The sequence below is a fragment of the Gorilla gorilla genome, chromosome 18 (genome assembly GCF_029281585.2).
Source record: "Gorilla gorilla gorilla isolate KB3781 chromosome 18, NHGRI_mGorGor1-v2.1_pri, whole genome shotgun sequence".
Lineage (NCBI taxonomy): Eukaryota > Metazoa > Chordata > Mammalia > Primates > Hominidae > Gorilla > Gorilla gorilla.
In genome coordinates this window covers 21,782,314-21,799,099 of record NC_073242.2, presented here as the reverse complement: position 1 = coordinate 21,799,099, position 16,786 = coordinate 21,782,314, and the positions used below count along the sequence as shown (strand labels likewise).

The 16,786-nt window shown below is 45.3% G+C and overlaps 2 protein-coding genes across 2 annotated transcripts in view; one reads left to right on the top strand and one right to left on the bottom strand.

The window, feature by feature from the left end:
• Positions 1–11,822, top strand: part of OTOA (otoancorin) — a 97,310-nt gene extending 85,488 nt beyond the window's left edge. The window contains exons 25-29 of the mRNA XM_055365469.2: positions 2,591–2,733; positions 3,051–3,187; positions 3,709–3,806; positions 7,770–7,965; positions 11,191–11,822. Coding sequence (XP_055221444.1) covers positions 2,591–2,733; positions 3,051–3,187; positions 3,709–3,806; positions 7,770–7,965; positions 11,191–11,261 — 645 coding nt within the window. The 3' untranslated portion in view covers positions 11,262–11,822. The remainder of the gene's footprint in view (positions 1–2,590; positions 2,734–3,050; positions 3,188–3,708; positions 3,807–7,769; positions 7,966–11,190) is intronic.
• Positions 11,822–16,382, bottom strand: LOC129527596 (putative RRN3-like protein RRN3P2). The gene is made up of 3 exons (XM_063699546.1): positions 15,884–16,382; positions 14,247–14,352; positions 11,822–13,109 (listed from the first exon to the last, which is right to left on the bottom strand). The coding sequence occupies exons 1-3, from the start codon at positions 15,970–15,972 to the stop codon at positions 13,026–13,028; spliced, it is 279 nt and encodes a 92-aa protein (XP_063555616.1). The 5' UTR covers positions 15,973–16,382; the 3' UTR covers positions 11,822–13,025.
• Between the last annotated feature and the right edge of the window lie 404 nt (positions 16,383–16,786).

Below are 16,786 nucleotides of genomic sequence, written 5' to 3'. Positions count from 1 at the left end.
ACACAAAAAATTAGTTGGGTGTGGTGGCGGGCGCCTGTAATCCCAGCTACTTGGGAGTCAGAGGCATAAGAATTACTCAAACCCTGGGGGATGGAGGTTGCAGTAAGCCAAGATCATGTCACTGCACTCCAGCCTGGGTGACATAGTGAGACTCTGTCTCAAAAAAAAACAAAAAAAGACAAAGAGAGTTGGGAAGATTGACTATAGCCTGTGATTTTCACTTCCACTTAGAGGTCTGTCCTTGGATGTCTCCTCATCTTTGCCTTGTGAGGTCTTATAATCTCTTTTACTTGCTCCCATGAGCACTGAAGGAACCAGACTTTATTTTGTGAGACAGAGTCTCACTCTGTCACCCAGGCTGGAGTGCAGTGGCGCAATCTTGGATCACTGCAACTTCCACCTCCCAGGCTCAAGCAATCCTCCCACCTCAGCCTCCCAAGTAGCTGGGACCACAGGCACGTGCCACCACGCCTGGCTAATGTTTGTATTTTTTGGTAGAGACAAGCTTTCACCATGTCAGCCAGGCTGGTCTCAAACTCCTGACTTTAAGTGATCCTCCTGCCTCGGCCTCCCAAAGTGCTGGGATTACAGGTGTGAGCCACCGTGCCCAGCCCAGACTTTATTTTGTAGCTGATCTTCATAGGATTGGCTTGGATGCCTCCTCAGGTCCTACATAGGTAGATAAAATGAATCAGCACATGTTTAGTTACAAGTGGCAGAAAACCCAACACAAACTGGCTTGAACAAATAAAGGGGCTGGGTGCAGTGTGCAGTGGCTCATACCTGTAGTCCTAGAACTTTGGGAGGCTGAGATGGGCAGATCACTTGAGGTCAGGAGTTTGAGACCAGCCTGGCCAACAGTGAAACTACTTCTCTACTAAAAATACAAAAATCAGCCAGGCATGTTCACGCCTGCCTGTAATCCCAGCTACTGGGGAGGCTGAGGCATGAGAATCACTTGAACCTGGGAGAGGGAGGTTGCAGTGAGCAGAGATCATGCCGCTGCACTCCAGGCTGGGTGACAGAGTGAGACCTTGTCTCAAAAAAAAAAAAGGAATTTATTGACTCCCATTACTGGAAAGTTCAGGGGTAGTGTTCAGATACAGCTGGATCCAGGATCTTCAACACTCTGGGTGGGAATCTGTCTCTTATCATGTTTTTGAACTTTGCTTTTCTTTGTGTTGGCTTCATTGAGAGACAGGCTCTATGCCTGCATGTGGTAGGTACCAGCAGATCCTTGTGTATATCCTACTAAGTTCAAGTCCAGAGTGAAGAAAGCTCTTCCCCTAATGCTCCACTCAAAGTTCTGGTTGACTCTGGTTAAATCACATGTCTAATCCAGAATCAGTGACTGCAGCTAGGCTAAGATATGAATTGAAATTCATCACTCCTGGAACTTGGTGCAGTTAGCTTTGACTGAACCACATGAAGCAGGAATACAAGAGAGGTGGTTCTCCAGAGGAAGTTATGAATGATGAATAGCCACTGTGCTAGAATTATGGAGACTTATGTGTCAGCCGCCTTAAATCAAGGCTTAGTTTAAAATAGTTTAACACCAAAGCATTTTGTGTGCTACTCTTGGAATTGAAGAGTAAACATTGGAATTGAAGGGGCAAACATATTTCTGTAGGACCACAGAGGAAGAAAAAATCATTAAGGGGTAAACATATTTCTGTAGGACCATAGAGGAAGAAAAAATCATTCTGGCTGAAACCTCATGAAGAAGGTGACATTTGAGTTGAACCAAAAAAAAAAAAAAAAAAAAAAGAATGTCTGCACTTGGAAGTGCAGAAGGGCATTTCAGATGAAAGGACTGGTTTGAACAAAGGCAAAGAGACAGGAAATTATAAGGTTTTGTTGGAGGTTGTGGAAAGGCTGGGTGCAGTGGCTCATGCCTATAATCCCAGCACTTTGGGAGGCCAAGGTGGGTGGATCACTTGAGGTCAGGAGTTTGATACCAGCCTGGGCAATATGGTGAAACCCCATCTCTACAAAAAATACAAAAAGCCAGATGTGGTGATGTGCACCTGTAATTCTAGCTACTTGGGTGGCTAAAACACAAGAATTGCTTGAACCTGGGGAGGTGGAGGTTGCAGCGAGCTGTGCCACTGCACTCCAGCCTGGGTGACAGAGCAAGACTCCATCTCCAAAAAAAGAAAAAAAAAGTTGGCGGGGGGAAGAAACGTTGTGGAAAAGGGGCGGGGGAAGAAACGTTGTGGAAAAAGATGCTGGAAAAGTTTGGATCCTGATGCAGAAGAAGTTGTATGTCCGAACTGTCTGAAGGTCGTAAGAGTGACTGAAGGAAATAAGCAGCAGACACACAGGACAGAAGTGCCTTTAATATTGGTGAAGGATGTAAGAGATTCGTTGCCTGAAGACACTTCCATAGATTAGGGGACATACTCAGTTGAAGTAGTATCTTAAGGACATGAACTTGAATGCAGAGGCCAGGATGGTTTGGAGTGGGGATTCCAGAGGAGTAGGATGGGAGATCAGTCAGGAGACTACAGCAACAGCTTATTTATCCCTTCAGGCCTGGGGACCTTGATCATTCCTGGATGGTTTATCTTTTATTCTTACTATTTTTTAGGCTGAATCCATTTTGCAAGGTTACCTGGATGATTCAGGATACAGTATCCAGGACCTGAAGAGCTTTCATTTGGTAGGACTTGGTGCAACCCTGTGTGCTATAAACATCACTGAAATCCCACTTATAAAGATCTCAGAATTCAGGTAACTAAAATATGAATGTGCAAAATGGCAAATGGGTTAATTCATCCATCCATCCATTCATCCATCCATCCATCCATCCATCCATCCATCCATCCATCCATCCATCCAGATATTCCACCTCCTGACACTTGGCACCTTTCTGGGCTAAAATCCCACTGGGCTAATGGGATAAGCTGGATCTGTTGTCCCTGCTGAGCCTACTGTGCAGTGTGTGTGTGTGTGTGTGTGTGTGTGTGTGTTTGTGTGTGTGTGTGTGTTTGTTTTTGGCTGAAGAGTCCAAGCTCATATTATATCCCTCCCTCTTTAACCACTACCAGGGTGGTAGTGGCCAGAATTGGGACCCTGCTCTGCAGCACACATGTCTTAGCCGAGTTTAAGAGGAAGGCTGAAGTCGTGTTTGGGGATCCCACTGAGTGGACCAGTTCTGTCTTGCAGGAGCTTGGGACCATTGCAGGTAAGACTCACCCTGAGCATACCTTTCTCTCCCTTTCCAAACTTAAATGTGGGGACACAAAATAAAACATTATCCTTGGCCATGTGTAGCAAACATCAGTGGCGTTACAGTAGAACCTACATTTCATGATTTGAAGTTGCAGAGGGTGGGTCTGCAAATCTGCTTTTAAAACAAGCTCTTTTGGAGATTCTTGTATACACTAAAGTTTGGAAAACCGCTAGTTTAGAATGTGATTTAATTGGCCCCTAAGTAGGTTTATACAAAATTTGAAAGTGTGTAAATTGAAGTTCCTTCTGGGCATGCGTTTCACTGTAGGAGGCCAATCAGGGCTAATGTGACCCACATTTTTTTTTTCTGAGTTGATGAAGGAACTTGATTCCCCAGTGTGATTTCCAGGGCCTTTTGTAAGGAATGATGCTTGCCTAGAACACTCAGATCTGAGCATTATGCAGCACCATTAATAAAACAAGCGGAGTTCTGATGGCTTGAACTAAACCCCCGTGATTCCTTTTTCTCCCCAGCTGGATTAACTAAGGCAGAGCTCCGGATGCTTGACAAGGATTTGATGCCATATTTCCAGCCAGCAGCAATAAAATGCCTTCCCGATGAGATATTCAAAGTAGGTGCTCAGTTCTTCAAGGAGAAATGGGAGCTTGACCCCATTTCAAATCACACAGGGAAACAGGTGATGGGCCTTGGAATTTAGAGGCTTGTGACCAGGCTCTGCTGATGGGGTCAGAGGAGATCTGTGTGAGTTTAGGTGTTTTTAAAAAACATTTTTTCTTAAAATTACAATATGTAGTTTAATCATATTTATTTTTATGGTCATCTTCTCTTCTTCTAGCAGGTGGTACTGATTTTCTACTTATGGTGGTATGACAGGTTCATAAACCCTTACGAAAACCCCTGGGGACAGATATAGTTCAGAATTCAGAATTTCTCAGATTTTGAAAAGATCACCCTGTACATTTACTGTATGTAACTTCATACCCCCAGCAGTGTCTGGGGAAGCACCTTGTAAGCAAACACATTAATATTTCTGTGAAGAAATCTGTGACAAGCCACACTAATTGGAATAAATAGAGACTATAAATAAATAGCCTCACATTACTTCAGGTCAAGTTTTGCTGATAAATAAGTTTGACTTAAACTTTGGGGGAAAACTTGCAGTTTTCAGATTATTTTTGGACTTCGGAATTGCAGATGAGGGATTGTGGACCTCTGTAACATTTCCTTTTAAGATATAATTAAATAAAAATATTTTAGTTGATTTAGGTCAGGCATGGTGGCTCACACCTGTAATCCCAACATTTTGGGAGGCTGAGACAGGCCAATCACCTGAGGTCAGGAGTTTGAGACCAGCCTGGCCAACGTGGTGAAACCCCATCTCTATGAAAAATACAAAATTAGCTGGGCGTGGTGGTGGATGCCTGTAATCCCAGTTACTTGGGAGGCTGAGGCAGGAGAATCACTTGAACCCGGGAGACAGAGGTTGCAATGAGCCAAGACCACACCATTGCACTCCGGCCTGGGCAACAAGAGCGAAACCATCTCTCTCTCTCTATATATATATATTTTTTTCTATATATATATTTTTTAGTTGATTTAAAGAAAAGTATTAGGAAAATCACAAGAGGACAGGTGAAAAACTGCTATGAAAAAATTGAGAGGGTGAAATTGGATCATTTGAAGGAAGGGAAGCAGGGTATCTAATGACCTTGCGACCCTTTTTTCTGTCTGTATACAAGATTAGGGGAGTGTTTGGTGGGAATAGTCTGCTCTGATGAAGAGGCAGTGATTCTGGTGTTCCTGTTTGCTGCGTAATGTGGGAACACATTTTGTCCAGCACTTCTGGATAAAACACACAAACCAGGCTCGACAAACTCCCCCAGTGCCACATCACTTGCTCATTTCAAGAAAGATAGCCGAGGCCGGGTGCAGTGGCTCACACCTGTAATCCCAGCACTTTGGGAGGCCGAGGAGGGTGGATCACAAGGTCAGGAGATTGAGACCATCGTGGCTAACATGGTGAAACCCTGTCTCTACTAAAAATACAAAAAAATTAGCTGGGGTGGTCACGTGTGCCTGTAGTCCCAGCTACTCGGAAGGCTGAGGCAGGAGAATGGCGTGAACCCGGGGGGCGGAGCTTGCAGTGAGCCAAGATCGCTCCACTAGACTCTAGCCTGGGCGACAGAGCGAGACTCTGTCTCAAAAAAAAAAAAGAAAGCCGACCTTCAATCACTTCAGCATCCTGGACAGTTCTGAGCACATTGCAGGCATAATAGCTGTTTGAGGGCAATAAATAGCAGTCCTCAAAGCCATTGAGCAAATACCTGCTTCCCCTCTGGGGCACTCTGCATGGGACAAGCAGCTTGGTCTTGGATGCTGGCATTTTGCTAAGCACTTTCTCTTGGTCTTGTTTGGAGTGCTGTTGTGCTGCTTCCTTGTACAGGTATTTATCTATTCCAGAAATCCCTACTGATCACCTACATTGTGGCAGGCTCCAGGGTAGGTGCACCTAAGGATGCACAGGTGAAGGGGTTATCACATAGTGCCTTCAGGGGCCTAAAAGGTAACATAAGGTGCAGTAGGCTGGGTAGAGACCGAAGTGAACTGGAGAGCCCTGTCTAAATGTGGAGGCTGCTTCTCATTCCTAGCACATTCATGCAGTGTGGCCACGTGGGCCCAGGATTGCTGAATTTTCCTTTTCACTTTTTTCGAGAAGAAGTCAGAAATCTTCATTTTCATATGGAATTGCTTGATAATTAAATGTTGGCAGCCAATCTGAATTTATTTTTGAAAACACAGTGCCGTAGGCCTAGAGATTCAATCTGGCCTGTGGGTCGCAAGTCAGCAACATCGATAAAAGAGATAATTTTTAGAATACAGACTCTGTGTTAATGGTATATGGAAGCCAAAAAAGTACCTCTGTGACCACCCCACCGTGTGTGTGTGTGTGTGTGTGTGTGTGTGTGTGTGTGTGTGTGTGTGTGTAGTGAGAGGAGAGGAGGTGATGCTGAATTTTAATTTTTTGAGACAAAGTCTCACTCTGTTGCCCAAGGGAGTGCAGTGGCACAATGATGGCTCACTGCACCCTTGATCCCCTGGGCTCAAGCAATCCTCTCACGTCAGCCTAAGTAACTAGGACTACACACTTGGCTAATTAAAAAAACTTTTTGTAGAGAAGGGGGGTCTCACTGTGTTGCCCAGGCTGGTCTCGAACTCCTGAGCTCCGTTAATCATTCTGCCTCAGCCTCCTGAAGTGCTGGGATTGTAGGCATGAGCCGTGGCGCTTGACCGACCAGATGCTGAATCTTGGAGAACAGCTGGCGATGAAGAAGAAACAGTGTTCCAGGCAGAAGGAGGTGCACAGAAAGATGCTGCCTCTAGGGAACTGTAAATATTGGCACCCACTCTCCTGGAGTGAAGAATGCCATGTGTGAGGCTGGAGAGGTGGGCAGAGTTTTTTCCAGGAGCCTGAACTGTGTTCTGGAGTGGGGTTCCTGGAAGGGCTTTACACAGAGGGATATGATTCCAGGGAAGTATCTACCTGGACAAAAGAGGAGGAGAGGGTGACTGACAGGAGAGGAAGGGATGAGGGAGCATAAGCAGCTTTCCCAGATTCTTCAGGGCCTTTAGAAAATAAACATGATGATATAGAGTCCCCTTCGTATTCCAGTCCCATTGGAACGAGTCACCAAGTCCTTTGATCTGGAAGTGACTTCAGAAGACACCTTGTTCACAGTCCTTGAAGACATAGTCTGGCCGGCAGAATTTCCAACTCATGTTGTCCATAGCAGATATCACCAATAGATGACTGCATTTTCCCTCCATGGAGCCCTCACAGAGCTCATCACATGGTGCTCAGGCAGTCAAACCAAAGGATCAGAATCAGTCAGCAGAGGAGATGAGTTCTCTATGCCGTCTCACATTTATCCCCAAAGCCCAGGGAGGCTGTGTAATTTGTTCAAGGTGACACAGCAAGTATGTGGCAGAGCAGGGGCTCGAATTCAGGCCTCTGATCTTTAAGGCCTGTGTTTCCCCCTCCACATCAGTGTTTCAGGAGGTGGAAGACTTGAAGCACTGGGAAGCTGTCCTGCATTGCATTAAACAACATTGCCACATAGGGAGGAAATCATGCTTCCCTTTTCAACTCTCCATTAGTACTTCTAAATACCTCAAGAAGGAAGTGTCAATTTAACCCTGTATAGTACATTTTATATTCTCTCTCTCTCTCTTTTTTTTCAAGAGGCCAGGGGTTCAGATATTGTTGGCGGACAAATCTAGCTAGGATTCAACAATATTGTTTTATTTTTATTTTGCGGCTCCTATTTAATGCTTGCTTATGGCAAGTCTGCCGGCTTTCCATTTTTGGAAACTTCCATTTTAAATTTTCTATTTTTAAATGTATTTATTTTGGTAGTGCAAGAGTGATCTAATTTTAAGGAAATATCTTAAAGAGGACCACACATGATACACACAAGGGGATGGCAAAGTTGTGTGCATCCTGCGCGGACGCCCGAGATGTGGGAAATCCGGGGAGGGGCCCCGTGTGAGGGTGCTGCCCTTTTGCCTCCTGCAGGAGCTGTCCGCAGAGCAGATCGCCTCCCTGGGTCCGGAGAACGCCGCGGCGGTGACCCACGCCCAGCGCCGGCGGCTCAGTCCACTGCAGCTGCAGAGCCTCCAGCAGGCGCTAGATGGTGCCAAGACTCACTCCTGGCAGGACGCGCCCGCTAGCGCCGGTCCCACCAGAACCTCATCCTCGAGTTCTCCCGCAGGTGAGCAGAGCCGCCCTCTGCCCCGTGTCCCAGCCCCACTCTCCTTCCTTGTCCTCCCTGTCAGGCCTGGGGTGGGGAGGTTCTTAACATTCAGAGCGAGTTCTCTGACAGTCACTGGGGATTCTGCCCTCAGTGAAAAACCCAAAGTCCCTATCAAGCTTCCCTACCAAGCTTCAGAATTAGTGATTCTCAACTATGGCTGCCCTTGGGTGGGGGGCATTAAACATCTTCCAGTTCTCCCGCGCCTACCCAGAATACATAACATCAGAAACTCAGGACTAATTTCATTTTAGCCGCTCCTTTGCAAACTCCCTCCTCACTATCCAATAATAATGAATTATTATCATTATTATTATTATTATTATTATTATTATTATTTTGACTCAGAGTCTCGCCCTGTCGCCCAGGCTGGAGTGCAGTGCCGCGATCTCGGCTCACTGCAACCTCCACCTCCCAGGCTCAAGCGATCCTCCCACCTCAGCCTCCCAGTAGCTAGGATCACAGGTGTGTGCCACCATACCTGGTTAATTTTTGTATTTTTAGTAGAGATGGGGCTTCACCATGTTGGCCAAGCTGGTCTTGAACTCCTGACCTCAGGTCATCTGCCCACCTCAGCCTCCCAAAGTGTTGGGATTACAGGCGTGAGCCACGAAGCCTGGCCTGTCCAATATTAATTAATTCAACCCATGTTTACTGGGCACCTACTATGTTCCAAGTCCGCAGTAGGGGCTGGGAATACAGAGGTGAGCAAGATAGATAAGGCCCTCTTGTAAATGAAGAAGATATTTCAAATCTGACAAGACCAGGGAGGGTGATAGTGACTGAGGGCTGAGCTAAGACAGAGAAGCCTCCCCAGGGAGTGGCATTGGATCCTGGGAACATGGCCTTCTTTCCTTTTTCTCCCCCATGCCTTTCTTACAGCTCTCCCCATTTCCCCTTCACTTTCTCACTTCTTTGTGATGCCTTCTGTTCTTAACACCACATTTGGACCATGCTCTGGGGAGATAGCTTCTAACAAGATGGGGAACAGAGATGTTCCCTGCCCTCATTGAGCTCTCAGTGCAGCCTGGTGGGGAGGGAAGCCATGTACCCTGGTGAACATGAGGCAGGTGCTAGGTGCTGAGATGGGGAACACACAGGGAACACACATGGGTCAGGAAACCTCCTAAAGTCAGTGATGTCTCAGGTGAGACACAAGGTGAGAAGAAGATGGGCTTAGCGAGGTAGACAGTGTCTCAGGAGTAGGTACCGGCATGGGCAAGTGCCCAGAGAAGTCAGAGGACTTGGTGCTTGACTAAAACCTCCACTCCACCTTTTCCTGACTTGAATGTCTCCCTATCCTGCCTTCACATAGGGATGGTGAATTGGAGTATTCCCCATTTCTGCAGCCACAAGTGGCCAGAGGTGGCACTTGAAAACATAAATCATGCCTTTTGATGTATTATGTTATTACTTTAAAACACTTTTCATTGAGGCTGGGCACATTGGCTCATGCCTGTAATCCTAGCACTTTGGGAGGCCGAGGTGGGCGGATCACCTGAGGTCAGGAGTTTTGAGACCAGCCTGGCCAACATGGCAAAACCCCGTCTCTACTAAAAATACAAAAATTAGCCGGGTGTGGTGGGGGGCACCTGTAATCCCAGCTATTCGGGAGGCTAAGGCAGGAGAGTTGCTTGAACACTGGGGGCAGAGGTTGCAGTGAGCTGAGATCATGCCAGTTCACTCCAGCCTGGGCAAAAGAGCAAAACTCCATCACAAACAAACAAACAGCAACAAAAAAAAAAACTTTCCATTGAAATATGATATGCATATATTTAAAAGTTATTTGTAAATGTTATAGCGTTTTGCATGAATAGATAATATGTGCAATAGATAATGCACAGGGTTCCGAATATATAAAGTCTGAAAGGCATGTGGTGAAATCTTTTCCTCCAGCCCCTGTCCCCCAGCCACCCTGTTCCCTCCCCAGAGGCAACCAATGTTAGCAGCTTCTTGTGTATTTGTCCAGAGATATTCTATGCATACACAGCAAATCAAATATAGATGATCTCTGCACTTTTCACAAAAGCTTATTATACACCTTATTCTGCACCTTGTATTTTTCACCTAACCATATACTTTGGAGGGAGTTCTGTATCTGTGCACAGGAGCTGTGCCATTGTTGGTTTTATGGCTATGCTGTAACTGTATTCAACCAGAGGTCTGTAGATGGACCTTGCAGTTGTTTCTTTTTTTTTTTTTTTGCTGTTATGAACAATGCTGCAGCTCCTGACCTGATATAATTTGCATCTGTGCAAGTATGTCTGTAGGATAAACTCTTCAAAGTGAGATTGCTAGATCACAGGGTCTGCATTTATAATTTTGATGGATGTTGGTCGGATGTGGCAGCTTATGCCTGTAATCCCAGCACTTTGGGAGGCTGCGGCAGGTGGATCACTTGGGGTTAGAAGTTTGAGATGAGCCTGGCCAACATGGTGAAACCCCGTCTCTACTAAAAATGCAAAAATTAGCCAGGTGTGGTGGCACATGCCTTAGTCCCAGTTACTAGGGAAGCTGAGGCAGAGGAATCGCTTGAACCTGGGAGACAGAGGCTACAGTAAGCCGAGATGGCACCATTGCACTCCATCCTGGGTGACAGAGCAAGACTCTGTCTTAAATTTTTTTTTTTTAATGGATGTTGTCAAATCCCCTGCAGAAAGGTGTGACCAGTTTTCCCTTGAAACAGCAGTGTCAGAAAGTGATGAGGGCCCCTTAAAAAGATGTTCCCTGCATGTCCCTGGCTGGGCAAGATCCTGGATGCCCCTCCTTCATTCACCCCAAGGGCCTAAGTGAGGGTGGCCATTGGATGAACCCTTCCTATGGACCGGAGCCCTAATCTTTTCTTTCCTAAAGTTGCTTAATTATCAGAATCACCTGGGAGAGATGCTTAAAATACAAATTCCTGGGTCTCCTGGCAGACTTGCTAAATCAGAATCTCCAGGGGATCCTGGAATTGGTGTTTCTAACAAGCTCCCTGGTACATGCTGACTGACACAATCTCATTTAATTCTCACTCCCCCACCCCTCCTCCTCTTTGGGGGTCATTGTTCCCATTTAAGAAACGAACAAATCAAGGCTCTGCATCAAGTGGTCCCAGAGAGAGACTCGGGGAGTTGGACATGATGTGTCTACCTTCTGCTTGCTGCCAGAACTTCATGTGTACTCTTATTTTGTATTTGCTTTTAGGAGCTCTCCAGTCGTGGGGTCTTTGGCTTGGTTGTCCCCTGCTGGTTCTAATGGCCAAGCTCCTGTGGTGAGTGGCCTGAGCGCATCGTCCTGTGTTGCCCCAAGCAGCTGGCCAACGTGTGTAGAGACAGGATGCTCCAGATGGTGGGACACCATTCCCTGGATCCAGACCCTCATCTAGGGCAGGGAAACCCTGGGGCCTTGATGGTGAAAATGCACCCCAAATGAAAAATAATTATTAAAAATGATCTTGCAAATTATTTTTAAATTTTAAATTTTAATTTTCGTTAGTACATAGTAGGTATATATATTTATGGGGTACGTGAGATGTTTTGATACAGGCATGCGATGTGTAATAATCACGTCATGTAAAATGGGGTATCCGTTACCCCAAACCTTTATCCTTTGTGTTACAAACAATCCAACTGTACTCTTTTAGTTATTTTAAAATGTGCGATTAAATTACTATTGACTATAGGGTCGGGTGCAGTGGCTCACGCCTGTAATCCCAGCACTGTGGGAGGCCGAAGCAGGTGGATCACCTGAGGTCAGGAGTTCAAGACCAGCCTGGCCAACATGGTGAAACCCCGTTTCTACTAAAAATAAAAAAATTAACCAGGCATGGTGGCGGGTGCCTGTAATCTCAGCTATTTGGGAGGCTGAGGCAGGAGAATTGCTTGAACCCAGGAGGCAAAGTTTGCAGTGAGCCCAGATCACACCACTGCACTCCAGCCTGGGTGACAAGAAGGAGACTTTGTCTCAAAAAAAGTCCACTGAAATCAGCATGTAAAAAAAAAACACGGGTAAACTGTCAGGGTAATTACTACAGTGATAAGAACAGTGGACTTAAATGTGAGTGAGAAATGATACAGCGCAGTCAGCTGGAACAAAAACAACAGATGACAATTACTGTCCTTACTTTGAGTCAGAGACTGTTCTAAGTGCTTCTTGCATATTAGCTCATTGAATCCTTGTTAAGTATTTCCATGTTTAAAGCCAGGCACAGTGGCATGCACCTATAGTCCCAGCTTTTTAGAAGGCTGAAGAGAAAGGATCATTTGAGGCCAGGAGTTCAAGGCTGTAGTGCACTATGATCACACCTGTGAATAGCTAGAGCAACACAGCAAGACCACATCTCTTAAAAAACAAAACACTCCATATTTTTTAAATCTCTATTGTTTTCTTGGTTTCACACAGTGGAAAATAGAGGCAGAGAGGTTAAAACAATTTGCTCAAGATCACACACTGGATAATAAAATTGGAATTTCATTCCAGGCAATCTAACTACCACTGCCATGGTAATAAACCATTCTCTTCAAAACTGGGCAGTAAAGGAAGAATGGTGAAACAAAATGTATTAAGGTTTTACTACATGATAGGTGTATCTCGAACCTGGAAATGCTGAAACAGTGGTTTTTTTTTTTTTTTTTTTTTTTTGGTTTGTTTTAGCTTTAAAGAGACAAAAGAGTTGCATGCAGCATGGAGGAAAGAGGTAGTAATCTAACAGAAAGGAAGCATTAGAGCAGGGTTTCCCAGCCTCAACACTGTTGTCATTTGGGGCTGGATCACTCTTGGTTATGGGAGGCTACCCTGTGCACTGTGAGATGTTTAGCAGCATCTCTGTCATTCACCCACTAGATGCCAGTAGCACCCTTTCCTCCCAATTGTGACAAAAATATCTGCAGCCATCACCAAATGTCTTCTAGGGGGTAAAACTGTCCCTGGTTGAGAACCACCAGACTAAAGTAAGGGAGGACCATGGAGAGAGCAAGTTCTGCAGAACAGAATGGGACCCAAAGAGCAAACTATGTCTGTATAAAGTGGCAATAATTTTGCTAATGATCAAACACAAAATTAATTACCTTTATGTCTGGATCTAACAGCTGGTTCTTCAACAACTCAAAGTCATTTGTTTCACCCTTAACAAGAAGGGGAAATAATTAAGTTATGCTTTTGTTTCCTGTTTAGTATCAACAGCAAGACTTTTAACCGTACTTTAACATCAGATGAAATTATAAAAGGAACACTAACTTTCACATGTCAACTGCGGATTATAAAATCATGACTACAAAAATTTAAACACTCATGTTAGTGCAGCCAGAGGGCTTGGAAAAAGGAAAATGATAAACTACATTTAGCTATACTTCTGTATTGACATTTGAATATAATAGTTGATACTCCTGCGAATTCTCAAAAAGCATGAGGGAAAAAAACAGCCAGCTATAATGATCTAATTCAGGAGGATCTAAAAAAGTATTCACTCAAATATGGATACAAATGGATATTACATATAAACATACGGTTACTTAACATTTTCCCTCTACTGCTGAGATATAGTAGAAATGCTTCTAAACTACCACAGAAACAAAAATCCCTATTCAGAGAACCGGTTTACTGTCCCAAAGTAATGCTTAGGTAAGTTCCTCAAAAAATAAAATGCTGTAGGCCAGGCATGGTGGCTCACATCTGTAATCCCAGCACTTTGGGAGGCCAAGGCGGGTGGATCACAAGCTCAGGAGTTCGAGACCAGCCTGGCCAACATGGTGAAACCCCGTCTCTATTAAAAAAATTTAAAAATTAGCCAGGTGTGGTGGTGCGTGCCTGTAACCCCAGCTATTCAGAAGACTGAGGCAGGAAAATTGCTTCAACCTGGGAGGTGGAGGATGCAGTGAGCCGAGGTCACGCCACTGCACTCCAGCCTGGGTGACAGAGGAAGACTCCAGCACAAATAAATAAATAAATAAAATGCTGTAATTGTTTTTAATTCTAGCACTTGCTAAAGTTAAAAGATGCTTTGTAAATAAAGCATTTGAAGAGGTGAAACCTCAGTAAAGACATTATTACTCTCTCATTATTACCTGTGAAATGGGCCAAGGTGGGGGAATAAAAGGACACTATTACTCTAATTTTGCACTGACGGCATCATCCTATTATTAAATATTTGACTTCAACTGGTATCTTAATTAATCTTGCTATTTCTATTGGTCTTTAGTATAACAGCAATAGTTGTATTCTGACCTGACCAAAAGCCAACCTCACACATTATCTCCTCTTACCTTTTTGTACTTCAGCAAGACTTCTGTCACAGTTCCACCAAACTGAACAGTTTTTCTTGGGGGAGAATTGAAAAAATCATTCTCTAATGCACGCATATTTGAAATCCTGTGGAACCAAGATTAACAAGCTATTAAGTTCATGAAAATAATAAAAATTATAATAGCCAACCTTTATTGAACCAACATAATTCAGTGGGACTATTGTTAAGGCCTCTTTACTGGTCTCCCTGCTTCCACTCTTAACCAACAATCCCTCCTTTGCTCAGCAACCAATAACTGTCTTCCCACTGCACTTACAGTAAAAATCCAAATCTCTCAGTGTGGTCTTTAAGATCCTACATTAATCTGGCCCCTGCCTACCTCTCTCACCTCATCTCCAACAACTTGTTTTACTACAGCCATCATGTCTTTTCTGCTCTTCAAACAAGCCAAGCTGTTTCTCATTTCACTTACTGTTCACTCTATTGGAAATACTCTTTTCCCAAATCTCTACGTGGCTGGATTTTTTTTTTTTGAGATGGAGTCTTGCTCTGCTGCCCAGGCTGGAGTGCAGTGGTGTGATCTCAGCTTAACTGCAACATCCATCTCCCGGGTTCAAGCAATTCTCCTGCCTCAGCCTCCTGAGTAGCTGGGATTACAGGCACCTGCCACCACGCCCGGCTAATTTTTGTATTTTCAGTAGAGACAAGGTTTCACATGTTGGCCAGGCTGGTCTCGAACTCCTGACTTCAGGTGATCCGCCCACCTCGGCCTCCCAAAGTGCTGGGATTACAGGCGTGAGCAACCGCTCCCGGCCTAGATTTTTGTCTTCATTCAAGTAGAAGCTCAAATGACAGATGTCTTCCCAATGAGAAATCTCAAACACTCCTTCTCTCCCTTCTCCCTCCCCCATTACCTTGTTGTATAACTGAAATCATCGTGTTCGTTTATTTATTGGCCTATGTACTGCCTTTTCCCCCTATGCTGTAAGCTCTGTAGAAAGCAGGGACATTAGTGTCTTTGGATAAACCACTGTCCCCAGTGTTTAACACAGTAAGCAGGAGCTCGATAAATATTATCAATCATATTACGCTAATTGTTTTACAAGGTTTGCTTCACTTACACGTAGTAAATTAATGAAAAAACATAGCATCCTAATGACTCTGAAAGTTAAACGCCAAGAGTGCTATGGGGGTTAGGGATTTTAAAAGTGGAGCAAAATAAAGACTGCTGAACAAATACGTGTGTCGAAACAAATTTCAAACAAAAAAGATGTAATATTCAATTTGCCATGAGTGACAACGTTCGGCTGATAACCCACATAGCCCAGGGAAATCCCTTCCAAATTTGGACGAAGAAGAGGGAAGGAAGAGGGGTCAAGGCGCAGAAGGCAGTACCCAGGCCTGGGAAATCACGAAGAGACACAGTCGGGAAAGGGGGCCTCCAGAACAGAGAACATACTCACTTTTCCAGGCCCCACCCATGTCTATTACCCAGTTAGGAGGAATGAGCTCATTTCTGTGAACGTGAGATGACCCTCGACCCCGTGCTCCTATCACACGCCATTAGCTTTGTCCCACATCCTTTCAATCCGCTCCTCTAAGCGTGGTCCTGAGCTTTGGTCCCAGACGCGCAGAAGGAAGTGGCCTGAATCTTACCCAGTCCTCGACGCGCCCAGCGTCTTGACTGCAGAGGACGAAGCGGCCGCATCTCCCGGCAAACGCGTGTGAAGCAGCGGTGCCACCATTGGGCCGAACTAACGCGACCGCTGCGCCTCAGGCCGGATGCCCAGCTCCTTCCAGCCACAGCCTCTGTCCCGAAAGTTGCACGTGCCAGCGCAACCTTCAGACAATCAGGGGCCCCGTGTGGGGCGGGCGTATGCTCTCGGCGGTCTAGAGCGCCGCTAAAACCCGCTCCTCGTTCTACTTGGAGGACTTGTTCCAGCCAGCGTGAGTGCGCGAGTATAAGGAGAGACGGGAAGGACCGGCTCCATCCAGCCCTGAGGATCCCAAAGAAAGGGTGGAAACACCCTGGATGTGCTAAGCTGTGGCCAGGTACACTCAAGTGTTAATTTTTTGGAGTCAAAGCCTCCCTCAGTCAAATCGAAGAAACTGAAGCACTTGTGACTGACCCAGATCTTCACGGAGGAAAGGGGATTCGAACATGGCTGACCCAGGAGCCTGGGCTCTATACTCAGTGCAGCGTTCTCACAGACACCCAAGATAACGTTATCCTCATGGAAACGAGCTCGACGAAGTGACCTACCCCAGAGCCTCAAGGCTGTGATGATGCTGGCATGAGAAACAACAGGAGAGTTACCAAGAGGTGTTACCCCCTTGACTTTATTTATTTATTTATTTATTTATTTATTTATTTATTTTTCTTTTGAGACCGAATCTTGCCCTGTTGCCCAGGTGGAGTGCAGTGGCATGATCTCAGCTCACTGCAACCTCCGCCTCCCCAGTTCAAGCAATTCTCTTGCCTCAGCCTCCCAAGTAGCTGGGATTACAGGCGCATGCCACCACACCCGGCTAATTTTCGTATTTTTAGTGGAGACAGGG